At 46.5% G+C, this 23,848-nt stretch overlaps 1 protein-coding gene across 1 annotated transcript; it reads right to left on the bottom strand.

Annotated features, from left to right (window-relative positions):
• Positions 1-1,360: 1,360 nt before the first annotated feature.
• On the bottom strand, positions 1,361-20,162 carry LOC138994638 (phosphofurin acidic cluster sorting protein 2-like). Its single transcript, XM_070394657.1, is given in 9 exon segments — positions 1,361-2,871; positions 3,361-3,480; positions 3,562-3,800; positions 4,314-5,113; positions 13,104-13,212; positions 13,615-13,726; positions 13,935-14,011; positions 14,297-14,400; positions 20,019-20,162. Coding segments are annotated over 9 exon segments (3,216 nt in total).
• Positions 20,163-23,848: the final 3,686 nt, after the last annotated feature.

The raw sequence follows: 23,848 nt of genomic DNA, 5'->3' as shown, positions 1-23,848 counted from the left end.
ACAGAGGTCTACCATCCTCTTCACAATACGCGAAGATGCAGCCATAGGTAGAGGAGGCCAGGAGGACGTCACATCAGGTGTCCTGTGGACACTACGAGCCTGTGCAGCCTAGTGTGACTGAATGGCTCCTTACCAGAAGGAAGCTCTGGAGTGCAGGCTTGGTGTCTGCTCTGAGCACTGGCTTATGGTCAGTGCCTAGAAACATTTCTGTACCTGGCAGAGCTTCTAATATATGTGCTGATTGAATGAGCCCAAACCAGCCCCATCTCAGATTGCTGGGTGACCCTGGGCCCCACTGTTCACCCCTGGCATCTCTAGTCTGGATTCACTTGGGACAGAGACCCCTAATAGTATCGCCAATCTCTTTGTAATATTAGAAAAGAGCTAAACCTCAGGCCCCAAAGAGAATCACAAATTTGGCAGTGGCTTCTTCAACAGGGAGAGAAAATGACCACTTGTTTCAATCATCGCCCCTCCAGCGACCTCTCCACTGTCTAGGCTCCCAGAGAACACTTACCATGGAGGACCCCAGCAAGTCTCTACAAGAACCCTATGTGCCTGCTCCCCGGTTCACCGAGGTTTCAGAGGAACAAACACTCAGGGAGTTTTAGTGACCTGAAGGCAAACAGCCAACAGGTGGCCTGCTGGCCATGTGCTCTGGAGGGGGAGGGGATTACCTGGTAAATATTGGTCCCACAGCTGTTGGGTGGTAGCAAATGTTCTTTAGTAACAGACAGGAACGAAGGTGGGTTCCCTTCTCAGGTAATCTACCACTTTGTGTAGTGAGTGTGCACCATACAGGTCTTTTTTCTTTCTGCCTGTGAGGCTGAAGTTCACTGGTAACTCTGAGTAGGTGGTGCTGGACCAGTTGGCTGGTTGGCAGCTGTTTCGCAGTTGGCTGGGCTGACTGGCCTCCATGTTGTGCTCAGAATGCTGCAATCAGTGGCTAGCCCTTGACCTCTGTCTGCCGAGCTCTGAGTCTGAGCACAGGTTATAGATGTCTCCCAGGGAAGCGGAGTCCTGGCTTCCAGCAAGGGCAGGTCTTTAAGGCCAGAACCCTTCTCACTGAGAATGTTGGGCATCCTGAGGCCAAAACACATCTTCCATGATGCTCCAGCTCAACCCTGCCCTCCTGACTCCCACACGCCAGAGCGTTGTGGTTACTGAACAGATCATTGAGGAGCTCCCAGTGAGGGGCAACCCCCTTCGGTTCCAGGCTGTGAGCACATTGGAACTCAAAATGGTTTCTTTATGGGTTCCCAGGGTCTGTGTCTATAGTAAACGGCACTGTTGACAGAAAAGCAGCTGGGTCCTTCTGTGCTTGGCCAAGGCAGAGTGAAGGGCAGGGGGAGGGGCAGGGCTAGAAGGTGGGATTGTTGTGTGCGAAGATGCAGATGGGGAAGTGCTTGACGTGGGAGGACCACTGGGCTGCCAACTGGAAAAACGCCACGTCATTCCACTCCACGCCATCGATGACGACCGGCAGCATACTCTGCTGGTGCTTGGCCTTGCAAACCAGGCGACCAATGCCCTGGATGCACTGGCTTTTGCACTCCACATCCTCGTCCTTGGTTTGCATGGGCGCCTTCTTTTTCCTCTCCTTGGTGACCACTTTCATGGCCATGGCAGGTGTTGCTGTGCCCTCACCACTGCGGGGCAGCCTGCTGACCTGGACAGACTGGAAGAAGCACTTGAGTGTGTTTTTGCTGGTAGGTAGGTGTTTCTTCTCTGCTACTCTCTTGGTATCTATTGGCTGGGCTGCTGTCCAGTAATCGACCTGCAGCTCCATCATCTCTGCATGGACACTCTGGCTGGTGGAGGACAGGCCCCCACTCATTGACGGGGGAGAGAGTGTGTTGGCTGAGGCCTTCCCGGTAGGGGACAGAAGCTCACTGGAGCATGAGGGGACCACATCCTCTGAGTCTCCTAATATGGCTGCAGATGGTTCCAGTCTTCCAACCTTCACTGCCCCCACAAAGGGGATGAGCTTCTGTGAGGACTTCTCATTGGGGCGCTGCTGCTTCGACATGAGCATGGCCTCTGCGATGGGCAGCAGGTAGACACAGTTGGCCCCCGCAACGTACTCAGAGATTCTCAACACAACGTCCTGTGTGTCCTGCAAGGTGTTCTGGGACTCCAGGTTGTTGAACATGTCCCGCCAGTACAGGTCCTGGAAGAGGTTGTTGTAGCGGCAATCCATGGAGCCCAGGTAGCTGGCCAAGGGGTGGGAACCCAGCGGGATGACCAGGAAGCGCATGTATTCTAGCCATTGGGGTGGCTGCTGGGACAGCTGCTCCACAAAGACCCGCAGCACAGCGTTGAAGTAGGGCTGTGCCCCTGCCACCGCCATCTTCACAGGCGTCAGGGCCTGGGAATTGCAATTGCAGTATCTCTGCATCTGTGACACGATGATGCTGAAGGCCTCCTGGACGTCATCTGTGGAGCAAGTGCACACCACGGGCAGCGTGTGGCCCTGCAGGATGTCCGAAAGTAACTGGCCCTGCCAGTCGCAGGTGTTGACCAGGATGATGTTCTCGGGCATCTTGTCCTGGGAAATGAGGATGTTGTGGAGCTGGTCACACACGGGCTTCCTGGGGATCTGCCGCTGGCTCTGTGGGTCTGGGCTCTCGTTGTCCAGTCTGTTGACCCACTCATTCAGGGCTGTGTCGCAGCCCCGGCGGCCAGCCTGCTTCCTCTTGGACCTGCTGGAGGGCATGACTAGAGACTTGGTGAAGCGCGCTATGGATGGCAGCTTCTTGGTGAACCAATGCTGCGAGGAGGACCCTGCCTCCCGGTTGTCCTCCAGCTGTGCCAGCTGCTTCCCAGGGGAGCGAATTCTGTGGGCCATTGAGTCAGAGCCACTATCACTTGACATGCTGTCAAAGTATCGCCTGAGTTTGGGCTTTGGGGTGCTGGGGACACTGATATCCTCCTCCATGTCGAGGCTACTGTCACTAGAGCTCACCACAATGTCACACCGACGGTCCAGAGCCTTCTCCACTTTGGGGACATGCCTCACAAGGGCCTGTTCTGAGGATACGACCTTCTCTGACACTTGGGCCATGAGCATAGATGCCACGGCTTTCTGGTGGTAATTCTCTTGCCTGGTCATGCCCCTCCTTCTTCCTATCAGATTCCCTTTGTCCTCCTGGGACTGCCTGTGGACGGCATTGTAGCTGGCCGCCTGCTCCAAGAAGCAGCTCTCAGATGTGCCTGCGAAGTCGTTATGCAAGGTTTGGGCCTTGGTGCTGGGCTGCATGTCAGTGGCCTCATCATCGATAGGCTGATGGGACAGGGAGGCCATTCGAATCTTAGTGGTGGGTGTGCTGTAGGCCACAAGTTGGGAGTCACTGTGGCTTGGCTGCTTGCCTCCCGGGGCCCTCGTATTCTCAGGCGGGTGGGCCAAACTCAGAGGCTCCTTTTGGATCCTGGCGCTGTGGAGGCCCCACATCTCCATTTGCAAGCTTGAGTCTGACATGCCTTCCATGTGTGGCCTGAGGTTGGGATTGGGGCTGCTGAGGACACTGTGATTGTCCTTCACGTCTGGGCCGCTAAACAGGCCTTCAAAGTATGGCCTGAGCCTAGGTTTGAGGGTGCTGAGGACGCTGCCATCGTCCTCAGTGTCTGCGCCACTGTCACTGGGGTTCTGCAGCATGTCATACAGGAGGTCCAGGTCCTCCTCCACCTCCGGGACATGCTCCCCATGGTCCTGCTCAGGGTCCAGGACCTCCTCCGACACTTGAACTGTGTGCAGCCATAACAGGACTTTCTGGTGGTAGTTCTGTTGCCTGGTCAGGGTGCTCCTTGTGAATATGAGATTCCCCTCATCAAAGTCATCCTCCTCCTGGTCAGCGGTATGGTAGCTGGCCTCCAGCTGCGAGAAGCAGCTCTCACACTTGCACTCAGTGTAGTTGTCCGAGGACTCAGCCTTGGGACTGGCTTGCCTGGCGCTGTCCTCATGGTCGATGGGTGGCCTGGACAGGGAGGAGATCTGGATCTTGTCCACCTTGCTGGTGGGTGTGCTGTGGGCCACAAATTCATTGTCCCTCTCACTTGGCTGCTTGCCTCCCCGGGCCCACGAATTCTCAGGCGTGTGGGGCAGACTCAGAGGCTCTGTTTGGGTCCTGTCACTGGGGCTGCCCCACATCTCTGTTTGCAAACTGGAGTCTGACAGGCCATCGAAGTATGGCCTGAGCTTGGGCCTGGGGATGCTGAGGACGCTCTCATCCTCCTCCATGTATGGGTCACTTTTCCTGCGTTTCCCCCTCATGTCAGACCCAAGGTCCCTCTCTGACCCTTTGGACCTGTGAAACAGCGCCAGGACTTTCTGTTTCAAGTTCCCTCGTATTGATTGCCGCTGCTTCTTTGGCTTCCCCTTCTCCAAGTCATCCTTGTGCAGGTCCTGTCTGTGCTTTCCCCTGCAGCTGGGCTGCAGCTCAGAAAAGGAGCACTCATCCTGCCCCTCGTAGTTACCTGCCGACTTGGCCTTAGGGCTGACCTGCATGGCACTGTCCTTGTGTTCGATGGGTTGACTGCACAGGGAGGAGATCCAGATCTCGGCCACAGTAGTGGAGGATTCCTTGATGCTGCGGCAGAGGCTCACCATCTGGCCACACTTGGGGTTTCGCTGCATGACGTCAGCCATATGGATGGCACCAGTGGCCAGTGTCTCGTAGCCCAGGACATTTCTGTTCTGAGATCACTTCCTCTGCTCCTGCATGATCAGTAGCTTGTTCCCTTCTCCCTTGAGGAAGTGGTTGTACTGCAGGGAGAAGGTCAGCGCCAGGTTGGTCTGCACTGGTCTACCGCGGGGCAGCACAATCTCTTGGGACCTCAGGATGCCCTTGGAGTCCCGCATCTTCACGGAAATTACCACAGAGTTGAGGTCCTTGGCCAGCTTCTTGACGATCACTAGTTTCTTTAAAGTGAGACTACACCACCTGGGCACGCAGCTGGGGTTGGAGCAGTCCAACTCCCAGGTGGCAAACAGGTTCTGGGGGACCTGTGTTTTGAGCACCGTGGACGTGCTGGCCAGGCCCACAGTTCGTGAGGAAGCTGCAGCTCCTGGCACCCTACCGGTCCTTTTCCTACTCAGGGTTGATGGTTTTTCCTCCTGTGGTGGGACAGAGGAGGGACATGATTGGTGGCAAGAAGTGGGGCATGAGAGATCGAAGGAGATTGCGGCCACACAAAAAGTGGCCCCTCGCTAACCTGTGATTAGGTCAGGGAAGGCCTGGGTCGTGGTCTTTTAAACTCAGAGACCGAAAGTTATCACAAAGGATGTTCTGAAGGGAAAACTTTTTAACTAAAAGCTGTTTATGGTGGGTCACTGGGACCTAGGCAGGAATCTTCTCTAAAAAAGGTCATTCTTTACCTTAACGGAGACTTTCTACTGTCCTTTGGAATCTACAAGAACATTGCTTTGGAATGTCAAAGGAATTTTTCTTTTTTTGGACACTCTGTGCTCTGTGGAGACCACAAATCCCCTCATTGTTATTGAGTTCATTGTTGGCTGTTCTATCCTATATCCCCCTATGGGAAAGAAGTATGTGTCTGTCATTGTACTTTTAAGCCAATCTATCACCAATGGATTTCATGCAACCCACATACATCTCCACTTCTGATTGTAATATCTAAAATAAGGTGAAAACTGCCATTCTCCAGAGCATTATTTCAATCCATTGAGATTTTGATTTAAGGCAAATGACCGTTTGGCTCAGATAAAATCTCAACAATTGTTCACAGTTTTGAATGCCTCTTACATTGACATTTACTTGGCACAACACTGCAGGATCCCAGAAAATCTCACCCAGCACCACCCTGCAGACCTACACCTGGTGCTGGCATCCAGCAAAGGGTCCATTGATACACCAGTTCCCTGCCTGTCCGGTGAACTTGTGAGAGTTGTCTCTTGGACTCGGGACCTTCCCTTGCTTGTGCTGCTGACTTTATGTGAGCCATATTTTGTAATACTCTTGGTGGAACAAAGGTTACCAGTTGATAGATTCCAGGCTAAGGAGAGAGAGGAGGGAAAATGGGACTGGTTTTTACCCCTGGCTTTTCTATAGGATTTGCCTTTTGAGAGTCTGGGCAAACACCTTAGCTGTACAAGTGAGGGCTGAACTTGTTCAGCTCAGAAGATGAAGAGGAAATCCTCCTTCCTGCAAGAATCTCAGATGTTCTTAGATGATCTTTGAGAGGGTGTCAGAGGTCATTCCTCATGACATGCAGGAGCCCCATATGGAAATTCCCACACAACTGCAATTAAACTAATTGGCTCTTCAATGGGGAGCACTAATCAGGTGCAGTCCAGCTGTGCCAGTAGCCCTTCTGGTTGTTGTAGTCAGCAAGGAGAGAAACTGAGGCACATAAGAAGGTTGAATGAGACTCCAGGGGAGTGAGCATCTTACAGCTCAACCCATAAAGCAACAAACTTTAACCCACTACATAACACTCCTAGAAAATGTGCGGAGACTCTGCAGATACCAAGCAACAATAAAAACAACAACAACAAGCACGCCTATAATTCACATGGGAAGTTGTGCCTTCATGGCTGGGAACTCCCAGACTCCAGCCCTCATTAATATTCCTGATAGGACACCTTAACTTGCAAGTGCTTTACAGAAATGTAATTGTAGGAAGATTTAACTAGAAAATATCAACTAAAAAAATGGCCAATATACAGTTGTCTTTGGGTGCCTAAATTAATTTTGTGCCGGCAAAACAAATCAAACAAAAAACTAGAAAAATGCCGGCCTGAAAATTAAACCGATTCAGTGAATAGGACGCATATCTTGATTTGGAAGTTAGAAACTTCTAAGGAGAAGCCCAGATATATTCCCTTTAAAATATAAATGAACAAGAAACTTCAGAGATTATCTTCCAACTCTCCTGAAGCTAATACATGCTAACACCCCATCCTCCCCCTTCTAGAGCACCTTCACTATATCTTTTTCTCTCAGAACTTCCTTGTCCAGATGTGTTCCTTCCCTTCCCTTCTTCTTTCCCCTTCTGTCCCCTCCACTCCCCCTCCCTACTGACTTAAGGGAAAATGAGAATAGGAATTCTGGCAACTCCCTTTGGAGAAAAGCTGCTCTCAGCCAGAGAGAAACCAGCAAACATTCGCCATTTTCTTAATGGCCCTGATTGGTTCACAGAGAAAATTAACTGATAGAACATGTAATCCTGGCTATTTTAAAATATTGCAATTAATATACTCCTGGTTTCTTGGAGCAAAAGCAAGAGAATTACTAAATAAGGTTTATAGAAAACTCCTATAGAGACGCCTCCTCACTTTAGGGATATAGGAAACTGAAATAGGATTTAGAAAAAGAAAACAAACAAAAACAAGCAGTGGGCTGCTCCAACCGTGTTTTTCCTTCTCACTGATACTTTGGGAGAATTTTAAATTATCATTAAAAGGGAAGCCACTGCCCTAGACAGTTTGGCTCAGGGGATAGAGCGTCACCTGCAGACGGAAGGGTCCCAGGTTTGATTCTGGTCAAGAGCACATGCCCAAGTTGTGGGGTCTATCCCCATTAGGGGGCATGCAGGAGGCATTCAATTGATGATTTTTTCTCATCATTGATGTTTCTGTCTCTCTCTCCTTCTCCCTACCTCTCAGAAATCAATAAAAATCTATTTTTAAAAAAGGGGGAGGGGGAGCAGCCACTAAGTACCCTGCATATACTGAAGCTACTTTATTTGTTCTTAACAACACCCAATTAATTGCTTCACCATTGGAATAAAGCTTCCCTACAAATGTCTGTTTTTTAATCAAAACCTGTTTCCTTCCAACTCGGGAATGTTATGGGAATATATATGGTTTGCTTATCAAATCTACCCCAATTCACCTGTTAAGTGAGTGAGGTTTTTTTTTTTTTCTTTTTAATGAAATCAGTGATGCTGACATATGCTTTTTCCAGAATAGTAACATATATACTTAGAATAAATGAACGAGATACTGAACCAATAGGGAAAGTAATGATTTTAAAGGGACCTTTCAGGAGGAAACTAACCTTGAGACTGACCAAATGTTTGCTAATCATCTCTTCTTCATCATTATCTTCCACGAGAGCCTGAGAGGTGGCTTACCAGGGTCCCCACCCTACTCAGAATGGCCCCAAACAGCCCAGAGACATGCAGGCATGCCTCTAACACTAGGCTTGCTCATATGTCTGTCTAAAGATGGAAAACCAGCCCACAGTGACTTGAGAGGCCTCTTTTGGGGTACATATTCACCAAATGGGAGAATCTAGACCCTTAATGCCTCAAGAAAGAATCCAATCTTCTTTTGTCACACCACCTACCTGGTTGCAATATAAAGTGCGTAATGGAGAGGTTTGGCACCATTAACTTTAAGACTACCTTGCAGCCGGGACCTGTGTTGCCATTCCCAGGGGAGACGGATGGAGGATTCATATTTCTGAAAGCCTTTATACCTCTCAGAGGTGTGTGCTTTCTGGAAACTAGAAAAATGTTCCCAAATAGAAAGAAACCATCCAAAAATGGGCAAATGAATTTGTCAGTCCCGTGCCAACATTTGGGTGGCAACCCAGTCCCTGAGGTATTGAAAATGACTATCCTTCTTTTACAAATGAAGTCTTCACAGGACCAGAGGTTAGCCTCCAGAAGCAATTCAAAGGCCACCAAGTCCTTTTACCTTCCCCAAACCTCCCCTATTCATTTCAGAGGCTTATGGATAATTGGCTTCATGCAACCAAAGTCCCAGAACCTTTGAAGTGAAAATACCTGAGTTCACCAAGACCTCTCCTCTTGGCCATTTTTAAAATACAAATCTCTGGAAGATATGTCTTATCCCAATAGAAAAATAATACCTTACCCACCTACACAAATCACTTTAGCTTATTTCAACTATTTCTTTCTAACATAGTAAGTTTTAATGAAAGTTATTAAATATCTACATATTTTGAAACAAAATGAAATACTGACATATTGATTCTAGACAAGTCTCACGCTCACCTGCTTTTGGGTTTTTTATAACAGACGGTCTGTAAAATGGATTTGGAACTGTTGACGGAATGTTTTGTGCTTTGTTGAAGGTGTGTTTTTTGAATGTAAGAGTATAATTAAACTATGTTCATCATCGTCAATCTAAGGAATGCTGGTTGTTCACTTGTGTGCTTATCATTGGAAATTAAGGCTCCTAAGAGTTAACAGTTCCAGTTAAGTTGGAAGAAATTATATAGTTGTGACAGTAGAAGGCTTGAGGTATGGAGAATCGTATTTGAAGGAAAAGGGCAAATGTAAGTTTCTCTAAGGATAGTTATTTCTGAATGGGTAAGAAGGTTTGTGAAAGTTGAGGAAAGGTTTGTAAAAGGGGGTGTAGGCTATAAAATTTTGTGAAAGTTTTATATAAAAATCATCTTGTATTTCTCTGCCTAAAACAGTAATTCAAATTATGTGTATAGTCTTTGTGTGATATGTGTTCATCTATGTGTTATGTGTGGTGAATTGTCAGCCTCCATATGACATTACTAGGATATACTTTTTTATTGGCCTGCAAAGATTAAATGCTTATGTAAATTAAGGCGAAGTCTGTAGTGTGGACAAAATATTTAATATTACAACTGTTTGCAAGGATGATTAATATCTTTTAGAGTTATTACCCTAGGTCTGTGTTTGCTTTACTTAGATTTACAAAAAGTGCATGGTATAATCTTTTGCACAAGTATATTTGCAACCTCCCCAAAGATGCCATTGTAAGAGACTTTTTAAACAGGAGGTGACTTTGAGTCAATTCCAATGGGCCCTGGAATACCTCAAGGATTTATTTTCTCTCCTTACTAGAGAAATGTTTTTACCTAATTTAGGACTACTTAATATGCTTGAAATTTCCTGAGAAGCTTTACCACATTAAAACATAAAAATAACTGCGCTATTTGTGTCCATCTATTTTTATTGAAACTGATGTTCTAAAGATTTCAACCTGCCCTAGGAAGGAACGTACAGAGATTCAAAGGAAATTACAAATAGGAAATTCTCTGGTGTGACAGTGGTCTTGGTGTCAGCGACACCGGGCCAGCCAAGAGGATGGTTCCCTGTGAGGGTGTCTGGCAGTTCAACTCTGGGTATTTGTGGCACAAACATTGGAAGTTTATATGAATTATAACCAATTCTCAATACAAGAAGCCATGGACAATGTTTGAAAATCTTACATATTATTTGTTCTTTTTATATTGAAATTGTGTATTGTATCCAAATATATACATATACATATATATTTTTTGCTATCATTTTCTGTAATTTTACAGTAATTATTCTCCAAAAATTATTGCATAGAAATGTTATAGTTTACCAAAAAAAGCAGTTTTTTTAATCAATTGCATTGCAATCAAAACTACAACCATACCACTTGGTTTTGTCATTCATAGATATTTTTTTACTTTACTGCATTTTCAAATATGTTACATCTTTAGAAAAATTAATGAAAAGGACTCATGACTTACTCTATTTTTTTATTTTTTTAATATATTTTATTGATTTTTTACAGAGAGGAAGAGAGGGGGATGGAGAGTTAGAAACATTGCTGAGAGAGAAACATCGATCAGCTGCCTCCTGCACACTCCCTACTGGGGATGTGACCACAACCAAGGTACATGCCGTTGACCTGAATTGAACCTGGGACCCTTGAGTCCTCAGGCCTACGCTCCACCCACTGAGCCAAACCAGTCAGGGCTTGACTTAACTGTAAGAAAGAGGTTTCTATGCAGGTCACATCTTTGAACTGAATGAAGAAGTATAGAACTCTAAGGAATACCTGAATTCATGAAAATACTAGCAAATAACCAGGATAAACAACAAAATGGATAGGGAACTAAATGAAGAGAAGATGGAAATTATTGTTATGACTCTGTTTAAAATACTGCTGATTTTTCAATCATTTTGTTTTCCAAATATAAGGAAAACTAAAAGCAGACATTCTACATTACTCTCCATGACTCACTAAGAAGGTTATAGGGAATGATACATTAGTGACATTCATTTCACAGTAATCCCAAGAGACAAAGACTTCAAGGACCAAAACTTACAACCAGGAGATTTTGTTTATTGAAACACATAAATTAAAGACTCTCTCGAAGGTTTTAAAAAGGATGTTACCTTATTAGAGGCCTAACCACAAATGGACATCTGTCACTGACACTGCCCTCCATCCACCATGGAGACTGAAGACTTTTCAAGGATGAGAAACCACTGGCCGTGGGGGCTGACAGCTTTCCCGAGAAGTCAATAAGGCCTGGATGCTGACAAATTACTGCTGCTCAAACCTTGTTCTTCTACCTCCTAACTGTTATTGATTAAATGTACATCAACTGATTTTTATATTGTTCCCACACTCCTTATTACATCTGAAAAGTTGAATTTCGATATCTGCTAATTTTTCCCACCTACTAGACAAGTACATTTTAATGATCAATCATGATAAGGAAATAGTAGAGAGTCTTAGTACATCTGGCCAAACATAGCATAAGTACAAGGGGCAGTGGATGAAGAAGGAAACATATAATTAGCTTAATAAACAATTATGAAGATACATGCAAAGAGTTTTTTGGTTGGCTGGGATGCTTATTTCCCTTAGGCGCTTTCTTCTCTAGTAGTAGACATTTTCTATTCCTACACAGTGTTCCTGCTTTAATGTTGTTGCTTTTGTTCCTGGTATGTAAATGTTATACTAGAGGCAAAATACCAAAACTTAAGACAAGCAGCAAAGGGATTCTGCTCATGTTAGCTCAAAATATAAAATTGATACAGACTATTTTTTAACAAGGACATATAGGATCTCATGGCCTCCCATGCACCTGCCTTTTTATTTTGATTAATAATAAAAATTCCACTTTGAACGCCATTTAAGGTTATAGTCTTACCTTATCCCGAATGGTCCATTGTTCAGCGAGACATAACACTAACACTCATCATCAATGCATAATTTGTATTGATTTATGAACAAAAGGAGGATGTGTGAATGAAAAAGGGGCCCCATGCTAACCTGACTAGCTCAGGGAAGTCCTGCAAGGCAGCCTTGCAAACTCAGAGAACTTACGTAACTACAAAGGATGGTCTGAAATTAAAACACTAACTAAAAGGAGCTCATGATGGGTAGTCAGATCCTTGTCTGGAATCTACCCTGACAAAGGTCAATCTTTACCTTAACTGAGTCAGTGTACTGCCTTTTTGTCTCTATGATAACATATCGTTGGATTTTCCTTATTTTGGACACGTCATGCACGGGCACCGTTCTGTGCTCTGTGGAGATCAGAGATCCCTTCTTTGTTATTGAGTTCATTGTTGACTTGAAACAATCCTATATCCATCTATGTAAAAGAAATATGTGCCTATCGTTTTACCCTTTATCCAATCACACAAGTGTCTCCACTTTGCTTTCTCCTCTCTCCCTAGTCTATCACCCATGTATTTCATGGAACCCACAAAAGTGTGCACTTTTGCTTGTAATGTACAAAATAAGGTGCAAAATTGTCATTCTCTGGGGGATTCTCTCAACCCATTGAGATTTTGCTTGCTTGCAATTGTCGACACTTTGGATCAAATGAACACACAAACTTTTCACAGCTCTGAAAGTTTTTCACATTAATAAGAGAAAAGATTCTTGGCAGGAAAAGTAGAATTGCAGGTGAGGAATATGAAACACATTACTATCTTAGGTCATTTTCTTAGCAGAGGAAAGACAGCACATGCTTGTATGAAGAGTGTCACCCGTGCTATTTCTGACAGAACATCCCAGTGTAAGATGAGAACACAGAGGCTTTTCCTGGGGTGGAGGGTCTGGATATTAGGACATGTGGTATGTTTAGGGTGGCACCATTGTCATGGCAATGGAAGGTTTTAAGGTCCAGATCCCACAGCAATAAAGACATAGATCTCCGTGATAAGCAGTCCCGGTCCCCATACAATGTGCAGCCTTGGGAAGCCCCAGCTCCTGACATGGAGGAGACAAGGACCCAGATTCCTTTGGGTACTGGACACTAGGAGGGATCTCAGGGGAGTAGCAGGGTGCCTTCTGGAACCTGGGTCCTGTTGACTCCCTGGGGCTCAGGAGTTTGGGTCAAGTGGGCACCTCCACTCACCCTGCGGCGGTGCTTCCGGCTTGAGGATATCTCAGGTATCTGTGCCTCCTGCAGGGGCATGGAGTTGAGGACGCCATCTGTTGGCTCCGGTCTGTTCTCCTGTTCGGAGCTCTATAAAGACAGTTCCCAGTCACCAGGGGAAAACATCAGACCCCTGTTTTGCTGGTTCTCTAAAACTTGTGACCCTCCACTCCAGACACACAGAATGTGATCTACTGAGACCTCTACTGGCAAGGAAAAGGCTTGACAGCCTGAGGGCTTGGGACTCCCATTGGCACAGATAAGGGACCCCTCTGGAGCCCCATCTCCACCTGCCTGCCCTGACCTGGGATGTGATCACAGCAGGACCTCTACATTATCCACTGCTCCAAAAACTGTTCCTGCCCCGCGGTTCTCCCTTCAGGTCCCTCTTCCCACCACATGAAGGGGAGGGATGTGGGCTGCACAGGGATGGACCACAGAGGAGACTGGCCTGGCGTGAATGTGTCTGACCCAGGCCACCTTCACTTACCTGAGGGGATCTTCTTGAAAATGGCCAGAGATGTCGGGCACGAGTGTTGAACCGTCTACAGAATCTGGAACAACTCTCCCTGCGGGGTCTCTGGGAACCAGAGCCCCGATAACTGGGAAGACAACAAGAGAACATGTTGAACTGTCAACTGTCTCTTGCCAAGTGAGTGGCAGTTGGGCAGTTGCTAGAAAGTGGGTGCCTGGTTACGGGGGTTCCAAGTTCTATTAGGAAGTGACCTCACTTCTTGGAATTGCCTCCCTGACTCCCCTCACCGAATAACAGCTATAGATAGTCCTGTGGGCTGCTGACTGCTCACCTACCTTCTCCATGGAACACCAACAGTGTACACAGTGACACGAACACACCCTCTCCACAAGGTCTAGCTGCAGCCAGGGTACTAAGTTTGAGAGACAGACCTTGGCTCAGACTCAAACCCTCATTTTTTTTATATATATTTTTTTATTGATTAAGATATTACATATGTGTCCTTATCCCCACATTATCCCCTACTCCCCAGCTCATGCCCTCACCTCCCACAGTCCGTGTCCACTGGTTAGGCCTATATGCTTGCATATAAGTCCTTTGGTTGATCTCTCCTCCTTATCCCCACTCTCCCCTACCTTCCCTCCCAGGCCTGACAGTCCAATCAATGCCTCTCTGTCTCTGAACCCCTCATTCTTACCTCTTCTTGATCTTTGATACGTCATTGTGCCTGTTAGATCCTGTCTCTTTTCTGCCTGCAAAATATTGCTTCTTAGCAATATTCAGGCTCATGAAGGGTAGTAGCTATAAAGTAGGAGGAGGAATGTCACCAGGGAAAAATGTGTACAACCTCTTTTTTTTCCTATTGTTACCTTCTCAGTGTCTGTTTTCCTTTTAATTCCACCCAGAGTCATTTTATTTAGTGTGTGTGTGTGTGTGTGTGTGTGTGTGTGTGTGAGAGAGAGAGAGAGAGAGAAGAGAGAGAGAGAGAGAGAGAGAGAGAGAGAGAGAGAGAGATTGTGTGTGCACACACACAAATGCTAGTGCTAGGTTGTATTGTGTTAACAAAGCCTGAAGACAGTGGTTTGCAGAGGCAGAGGTTAATTTCATAGCCATATGACTTCAATGATCTGGTGGAACTGAAATGACTTCCTGAGTTTTTGGATTGTTCATCTTTTTTCTTATTGTAAGGATGAGAGTAAGAACTTCCAAGCTCATATGTCAGAGTGGAAACCTGAATTGACAGTTTATTTGACAATGGCCTGTGGGGGACATGACTTCCATTTTCCCCTTTCTAACAGCTGCCAATTTCCATATCCAGGTGGTCTGGGGAGTGTGGGTCAAGGCCCCAGAGTGGATTTATCAGCACAGCTCACTGGCCTGGCCACAGTGATGATGGTTGTATGTGGACATGTGACTTCAGTGAGTTGAATAAAATTCTTTTTATTAGTCACAAGAAAAAAAATTTCTGTTTTCATATGTTTCATGGCGTTATGAAAACATGTTTAAAGTCAATAATCATGTGAGTGATGCAAAACAAAACAACAACAAGGGCCCTAGCCAGTTTAGTCAGTGGATAGAGTGTTGGCCTGCGGACGGAAAGGTCCTGGGTTCGATTCCGGTCATGGGCACATGCCCATTTTTGGGCATTGATCCCCAACAGGGGGCATGCAGGAGGCAGCCAATCAATGATTCTCTCATCATTGATGTTTCTCTTTCTCTCTGAAATCAATAAAAACATATTTTTTAAAAAAACACAATGGGATACCATCTCAGACTTGTCAGATTGGCTATCATCAACAAATGAAGAAAGGGCAAATGCTGGTGATTAGGTGGAAAAAAAGGAACGCTTGTGCATTGCTGGTGGGAACGTAGACTGGTGCAACCATTGTGGAAAACAGTATGGAGCTTATTTGAAATATTAAAAATGAAACTCCCATTTGACCAAGTAATTCCCCTTCTAGGAAAATATCCGAAGAAATCAGAGACACCAATTTGAAAGGATATATGCACCCCTGTGTTTATAGCAGCACAATAGCTAAGATTTGGAAACAGCCTAAATGCCCATCAGCCTAAGTGCCCATCAGCAGATGAGTGGAAACAATGGTGGTACATCTACACAATGGAATATTATCCTGCTGTAAAAAAGAAACAACTCTGACCATTCACAACAGCTTGGATGGACATGGAGAGCATCATGCTAAGTGAAATAAGCCAGTCAGATTAAAATAAATATCACACGGTCCCATTCATTTGTGGAATATAATGAATAACAGAAACTGATGAACAAAAATAGACCCAGAGACAGAGAAGCCTCAAACAGACCAGAAAGCACACCCTGAAACCTCAGCGGGAAGGCAGGGGAGAGTGGGGGAGAGAGTAAGAGATCAAGCAAAGGTCTTGAATGCATGCATATAAGCATAATCAAAGGACACAGACATTGAGGGGGTAGGGGTATGTGCTCAGGGGTGGGAGTGGCTGGGGAGAGGTCCATGGCAAAAAAAGGAAACATATGTTATACTTTAAACCATAATGAAATAAAATAATACAAATATTTCTCTTAGTAAAAGAAAAAGAGCTAGTGCTCTTTCTGGGTCCCACAACAAAGGCCACCCTGACCCCTAGATACGGAGGAACAAGCAGGAGCTTCCCAGTATGTCAGGATTTCTAATGCCAAGACCAACTCTGTTGGAGAGGTGGGAGCCTTGGCCTGGAAGATCTGAACATTCCTGAAATCTGGGCTCTGAATGTCATGGACATTGGGGAATATCTGCCACTCTATGGACATCAGTTTCCCAATTTCCCATTGAGGGTTGGGTTCAGAACTGCATAAGCCTGACCTCACAACAAAGGGGCCCTGCTCCCTCCACCCTGGGTGGGTCTTGGACAAAGGTGCATGCATATGGTTCCAATTCTGGGCTCCTTTTCAGACAAATACTGGCCAAAGGCTCATCTTACTTGCTGAATGCTCACCATCTCCCCCATGCCTCGTCATGTCTGTGCATGATTCCACCAGCAGATCCTTTTCCAGAGCCCATGAGGAAACCTGGTTGCAGCTAGGACCCCAACTTTGAGGACACACCGCTGGGTACATCTCAGGCTCTGTTGGCCTCAGTAACGTGTTCAATTATTTCTAAATACATATTACCCTTCTGGAAAAAGCATGTGTGGGTATCACTGATTTCATAAAACAAACAAATAAACAAACTAAATACCTCTCCCTATCAGCTGAATTGGGGCAGAGTTTATTAGCAAAGATAGACACTTGCTAATACTGCTATAACATTCCCTAGTTGGAAACAGGTTTTGATTAAAAACAGACATTGGTTAAATATTCCTGCCATTTGCACAGAAGCTTTACTCTGAAGGAGAAGACAATTATTTGGATGTGGTTAGGAACAAATAGAGTAGCCCCAGTATCTACAGGGGTCTTAGTGGCTTCTGTTTGTATGATAATTTCACCTACTCCCAAAGTATCAGTGAGAAGGGGAAACACCCATGAATCAACCCTATATTTGTGTGTGTGTGTGTGTGTGTGTGAGTGTGTGTGTGCGCGTGTTTGTGGTTTGTTTGTTGTTGTTTTTCTACATCATATTTCAGTTTCCTATCATTCTAACATTGGACAGATTTCTCTACAGGAATTTTCTTGAAAATCTTATTTAGAAATTGCGTTGCATTTGCTGACAAAAACCGTTAGCTATATTAATTGAAATCGGTTAGAATAGCCAGGATTACATATTCTAACAGTTAAATGCCTTTGTGAACCCATCAAGGTCATTGAGAAAATCAGGAAAAGTTGCTGGTTCTTCTCTTGCTGAGACAAGCTTTTCTCCAAAGGGAGTGTTAGAATTCCTTTTCTCATTTTTTCTTAAGTCAGTAGGAAGTGATAGTGGAGGGAACTGAAGGGAAAGGAAGAAGGGGTGGGATAGGGCGAAGAATATAGTGGGGGAGCTCTAGAAGGTGGATAAATGGGGTGTTGGCATTTATTACCTTCAGAAGAGTTCAGAGACAATCGCTAAAATTTCTAATTCCTTTATTGTTTTTAAAAGAATTTATATGTGCTTCTTAGAATCTCCTGATTTCCAAATCAAGAAATGCTTCCATTCATTCATTCAGTTTAATGTTAGACCTGGCATTTTCCTAATTTTTATTGCATGCCCCAAAATTAATTTAGGCACACAAATAAAACTGCATTTTGGACATTTTTAGGAGGATATTTTTTAATTAAATCTTCCCATTTCTCTAAAGCACTTGTAAGTAAAAGCTTCTTATCAGGAATATTAGTGAGGGCTGGGATCTGGCATCTCCTGGACTTGGAGGCACAACTTTCCATGTTAATTTTAGGTGTGCTTTGTTGTTGTTGTTTTGTAGTTGTGTGTATGTGTATGTGGTTCTTCTTTTCTTTCTGATGTCTGAAGAATCTGAGCAAATTTTGTAGGATTGTTATATAATGTAGTTGGTCAACATGTGTTGCTTATGGGTTGAGCTCCATGAGGCTCTCACCCCTCAAATCACATTCAACCCTCTAATGTGCGTCGGTTTACCACCCTGCTGTCTAAAACAACCAGAGGGTCAGGATACCGTTGACCAAACCAAATGGGTCCTTCCCCACCAGAACCAGTCACTTTAATTGCAATTGTGTTCTAATTTTGCTTTGCGGCTCCTGCAAGTCATGAGGAATGACCTCATACCTCCACAGAGATTCTTAGTCCCGTAAGAATACTTAATACTCAGACCAGAGGGAGGACATGGCCCTGTATTTTTGGAGCTGATTGAGTTCAACTCTAATTTATATGGCAATGGTTTTTTTTTATATATATATTTCATTGATTTTTTACAGAGAGGAAGGGAGAGAGATAGAGAGTTAGAAACATCGATGAGAGAGAAACATCGACCACCTGCCACCTACACATCTCCCCCACTGGGGATGTGCCCGCAACCCAGGTACATGCCCTTGACCGGAATCGAACCTGGGACCGTTCAGTCCGCAGGCCAACACTCTATCCATTGAGCCAAACCGGTTTCAGCGGCAATGGTTTTTTTGGCTCCACTACTCAGAAAGCAATTCCAATAGGAAAGCCAAATTTAACACCGGCTACCCATTTTTTTCCTACTGTCTTGTCTTAACATAAGTTCGATCAACCCTTAATCTTAGTTCTATCTGGAGTATTTAAAAATAAAGCTCAAATAAATCTACCCTCTACCACCAGCAAGGGAAAAGTCATCGATTTAAGACAAAAATCACCCAGGTTCACTCGATGGGTGGGGAACCAGCGGTTCAATGGGTCCTTTGTTGAATCCTAACACCATGTCCACAGGTTGGTCCTGGGTGAGCTTTTTTGAAATCCTGACACACTACGCCAATAAATGTCCAAGTAGGAAACATTCAATCTTGTGAAGAATTTCGGGAGTTTATTTAAGTCTCATTGTCAACAATTGGCAGGAAGAAAATCTCAGCGGATTGAGATAATGCTCTCTGGCAGTTTTGCACCTTATTTTAAACATTACAATCAAAACAGGAGATGCATGGTGGTAATATGAAACCCAGTGGTGATACATTAGGGTTTCAGAGAAATCAAAGTGGGGAATCCTCTGAGACTGGATACACAGTAAAATGACAGAGACATCCTTCTTTTACATGGTGGATATAGGATAGTTACAAGTCAACAATGAACTCAGTAACTATACGGGGATTTGTGGTCTCCGCAGAGCATTGCCTATGCTTTGAGGGGTCTGGAAATAGGGAAATTCCTTAGACATTCCAAATTATATGTTATTGTAGATGCCAAAAGGCAATAGACCGGCTCAGTTAAGGTTAAGATTGACATTTGTCAGGGAAGATGCCAGCCTAGGAAATGACTACCCACCATAAACTGCTTTTCGTTTAAAAGTTTTCACTTCAGAACATCCTTTGTGATAACATTAGGTGTCTGAGTTTGCAAGAACACCACACAGGCCTTCCCTGAGCTAGTCAGTGAGCATGTGGTTCCTTTGCACATACACTGTTCTTGGATCACTTGTGCCCCACCTCCTGACAACAGTCACTGAGTGCTTAGGGCAATGGTCGACAAACTCATTAGTCAACAGAGCCAAATATAACAGTGCAATGATTGAAATTTCTTTTGAGAGCCAAATTTTTTAAACTTAAACTATATAGGTAGGTACACTGTTATTAACTTAATTAGGGTACACCTAAGGCTTAGGAAGAGCCACACTCAAGGGGCCAAAGAACCGCATGTGGCTCACGAGTCACTGTTTGCCAACCATGGACTTAGGGGATTGGTCTGAACTAAAGCCCCCAACCCACCTGGCAGTTCATAAACTGCCCCTGAGGGAATGTCCCTCCTCTATCCCAAAACAGGAAGGCAAACCATCACCCCAGATTGCAGAAGGACCTGTATGTTGTAAGCATATGTGGCTACCTTGCCGTCCATATTCCTGATCTCCACACCTCCCGCCCCACCCCCCACTCTTGTGCCCAGGTTCAACACACCGATGCCCAAGAACCTGTTTGCTACCCGGGAGTTGGACAGCTCCAGCCTCAGATTTGTTCCCAGGTTGTGCATCTGACCTTAATGAAGATGGTGGTCTTCCAAGAGTTGGAGAAGGACCTAATCTCCATGGTGATTGCCATGAAGATGCAGGGTTCCAACCTCATATCTATGGTGATCACTGTGAAGATGCAGGGCTCCAAGTACATCCTATGGGAGTATGCTGTTCCCCAGTGAACAACTGGAGACAGACTTGGGGCTGACATCACCGCAGGACCCCCACTTCCTCTGTGAGAAGGCAACAAGCTACAGGTCCTGTTGCACTGGAGGAAGTGCTTTATAACCAGTCCATCTAGAGCTAGAAGATACTCCCTGTGGGCGCCATCCACATGACCGAAGTCAGGCAGTGACCCCTGAATGGTGGCCAAAGTGGCCGAGGAGGCTTCTGCCAAAGTGGCCGAGAACTGGATCTGCTCCCTTTCCAACCAGCCCATCCACTGGGAGGAAAGTGCCATACAGGACAGATGCAAGGCTAAGCCAAGGGTAAATTACTCTGAGGGGGTATATCAGAGCTTCTCCTCTGAGCAACAGGCGGGCAACTATGCCACCTATGGACCGGACCTGCCTGAGGAGGACATTGACATGGGGATGCTCAAGAAGCAGAGGCCATGGATAGTAGGAAAGACGTCCATTATCAGGCCACAAAATATCAAGGAAAAAGTTGTGGCATGGCTGATAATGTTCAAAGTGTTGGAGGAGGCTGTGGACTCGAACAGGACACTGCAGAGCATGTCCCCAAGTTGGAGTGGGACCTGGACCTTCTATTTAACACACTGCAGAACCCTAGGGACAGTGGCCCAGACATGGAGGATGATAACAGCACCCTCAGCACCCCCAAGCCCAAGCTCAGACTGTTCTTTGAAGGCTTGGCACACTCCAGCTCACAGACAGAGATGGAAGCATCCACAGGACCCGGAGCCAACAGAAAAACACGTGGGCCCTCGGGGATCAGACAGCCCAGTGACAGTGTCTCAGACTCGGTGGCCCACAGCACGCCTCCCCCAAAGTCGCCTGAATCTGGACCTCCTCCATGTCGAGCCAGTCCACTGACAGTGAGGACAGCGCCATGCAGGCCAGCCCAAGACCAAGTCTACAAATGAGCACTCTAAGGAGGAATATGAGAGCTTCTCTGAGCAGGAGGCCAGTGAAGATGCCTCCCATGGGTAGAACCTGGATCAGGAAGCCGTGACTATTGAAAGTCACAACAAGATCCATGGCAAGCAGAAAGTAGTGGATTGGCTGAGCAGGGCCCAAGTGTCAGAGGAGGACCTTGACCCTGAGCAGGACCTCAAAGATCATGTCGCCGAGTGGAGGAGGACCCGCACCTTCTGTCTAACATGCTGGAGAACCAGTGACAGTAGTCCAGACAGGGAAGAAGATGACAGCCTTCTCAGCCCCACCAAACCCAAACTCAGGCCACACTGCGAAGGCCTGTCACATTTCAGTTCAAAAATGGACATGGGGGAATCCATGTAGCCCAGAGCCAAGAAGGGCTTCAGAGTCCTAGCAGGTTTCACTGAGGGTTAGTGTGTTGGCCCACAGAGTAAAGGGTCCGGGGTTCAAATCTGGTCATGGGCACTCCTGTCTCAATTACAGCCTTGATCCCCAGCTCTGGTCATGGCACATGAAGGGGGCAAGCAATCCATGTGTCTCTCTCACATCGATGCCTCTCTGTCTTTCTGTCTCTTGCCCTCCCATTAACTTTCTCTAAAAAAATAGTGGAAAAATAACCTCTGGTGAGGGTTAACAAAACAAACAAAGCAAAACAAAGGAGCCTCTTAGTCCAGCTGAAGTGCCCAAGAAGACCAAGCTCAGGCAGCAATAGCCAAGTGACAATGTCTCCCACTTAGAGCCCCAGAGCATGCCCACCCAGGAGGCCACCCAACACCGCCCAAGGACAGCCCGGTGGCAGAGACCTCAGCCCTGGACATTTTCACCGGGAAGCTGCTGCCCAGTAGGCGCATCACCAAGACTGAGTCTCTCATCCCCTCCACCAAGGCCAAGGGGAAGCATCCCAGCCACCATGGCTGGGCAGGTACCTGATGGAGTGGCAGAGGGCACAGCCATAGAACAAGTGAGCCAAGAGCCCAGACAATGAGCATGCACAGACCCAGGGAGCCAGCTGCAGACCCCCCAGGAAGACCACGTACAACCAGCTGAACCACATCCTCATCTCTGATGACCAGCTGCCAGAGAACATCATCCTTGTCAACACCTCTGATTGACAGAAGCAGTTCCCCTAGAACACCCTGCAGGGGCAAATGCTGCCTGTGCTGTGCACCTGCTTCATGGCTGACATCTTGGTGGCCTTCAGCTCCATCATCTGGCAGATACGGAGATACTGTAACCATAATTCCCAGCCCCTGAAGCCAGTGAAGATCCTGGTGGCAGGAGCACAGCACTACTTCATCGCTGTGCTGAGGATCTTCCTGGAGTTACTGTCCTACAAGATGCTCAACTGGCTGGGCTATGTGCACTTCCTGGTCATCCTGCTGGGTTCCAACCCTGTGGCCAGGTACCTGGGCTCTATTCATTACCGCTACACCAACTTCTTCCAGGACCTTGGCTGGTGGGACCTGTTCCACAAGCTGGAGGCCCCTAGCGCCATACAGGACACACTGGACATTGTGACGAGAATCACACAGTACATCACAGGGACAACTGGGCCTCCCAGCTGCCCATCAAGGAAGCCCTGCTCTCCTACAAGCAGAAGAGCCCCAATGAGGAGTCCTTATAGTTCATTCTTTTCAGGGAGGCAGGTGAAAGTTGGGATAGTGCAACAGTCCTCAGGCACGTCAGGAGACTCAGATGATGGGCCAACTTGGGCTGCAGCGTGCTTTTATCCTTCCCTTTATCCCTACCTCTGTTCACCAATGAGGCTTTGTCATCCCAACTCATCTTGTCAGTGAGTGGGGCATGTCCTCCCCGAGCCAGGGCAATGGCGCCAAGCTGATGGAGGGGCAGGTGGATTACTGGACAGCAGCCCAGCCCACAGACAGGAAGAGAGACTGGAAGAAGAAAGACCTGCTTACCGCCAACAACACCCTCAAGTGCACCTTCCAGTCTCTCCAGGTCAGCAGGCTTCCCAGCAGTGGCCAGGCCAATGCAACACCCACCATGTGCATGGCAGTACTCACCAAGGAGAAGAAAAAGAAAGTGCGGTTTTGGCCCAAGAAAACCAAGTACAAGGTCATGGAGTTCAAAATCCAAAAGCCAGTGCCTGGAGGGCATAAGCCACCTGCTCTGTAGGGCAAAGAACCAGGAGAACATTCTGCGGGTCCTCATCAAAGGTGTGGTGTGGAATGAAGTTCTTCCAGCTGGCAGCTCAGGGTCCTTCCGCATCCAGCACTTCCCCATCTGCATCTCCAGACATTCTGACTCCACCTACCAGCCCTGCCTGTGGCCTGCTGAATCCATGCACGGGAGGACCCACCTGCTTTTCTGTTAACCTTTCAGTTTAGTACAGAAACTGACCCTGGAAACACAAAGAGAAACCTTCTTAAGTACAAATGTGCTCACAACCCGGAAGCTAATGTGGGGCCCCCATTGGGAGCCCCAACTGCTCTGCTGATTAACCAGAACTCTCTGGAGGTCAGGCGGGCAGTGCTGAGCTGGAGAATCATGGAAGGTGAGTTTTGGCCTCAGGACCCCTATCACTTCCAGCAAGAAGGGTTCTCCCTTCTCCACCTGCCCTTCCTGGA

The sequence above is a fragment of the Myotis yumanensis genome, unplaced genomic scaffold (assembly GCF_028538775.1).
Source record: "Myotis yumanensis isolate MYYU_CA2020_CCGP unplaced genomic scaffold, mMyoYum1.0.hap1 SCAF_16, whole genome shotgun sequence".
NCBI classification, from domain to species: domain Eukaryota; kingdom Metazoa; phylum Chordata; class Mammalia; order Chiroptera; family Vespertilionidae; genus Myotis; species Myotis yumanensis.
The sequence above is the reverse complement of the archived record's forward strand: the minus strand, read 5'-3'. Positions and strand labels throughout refer to the sequence as shown.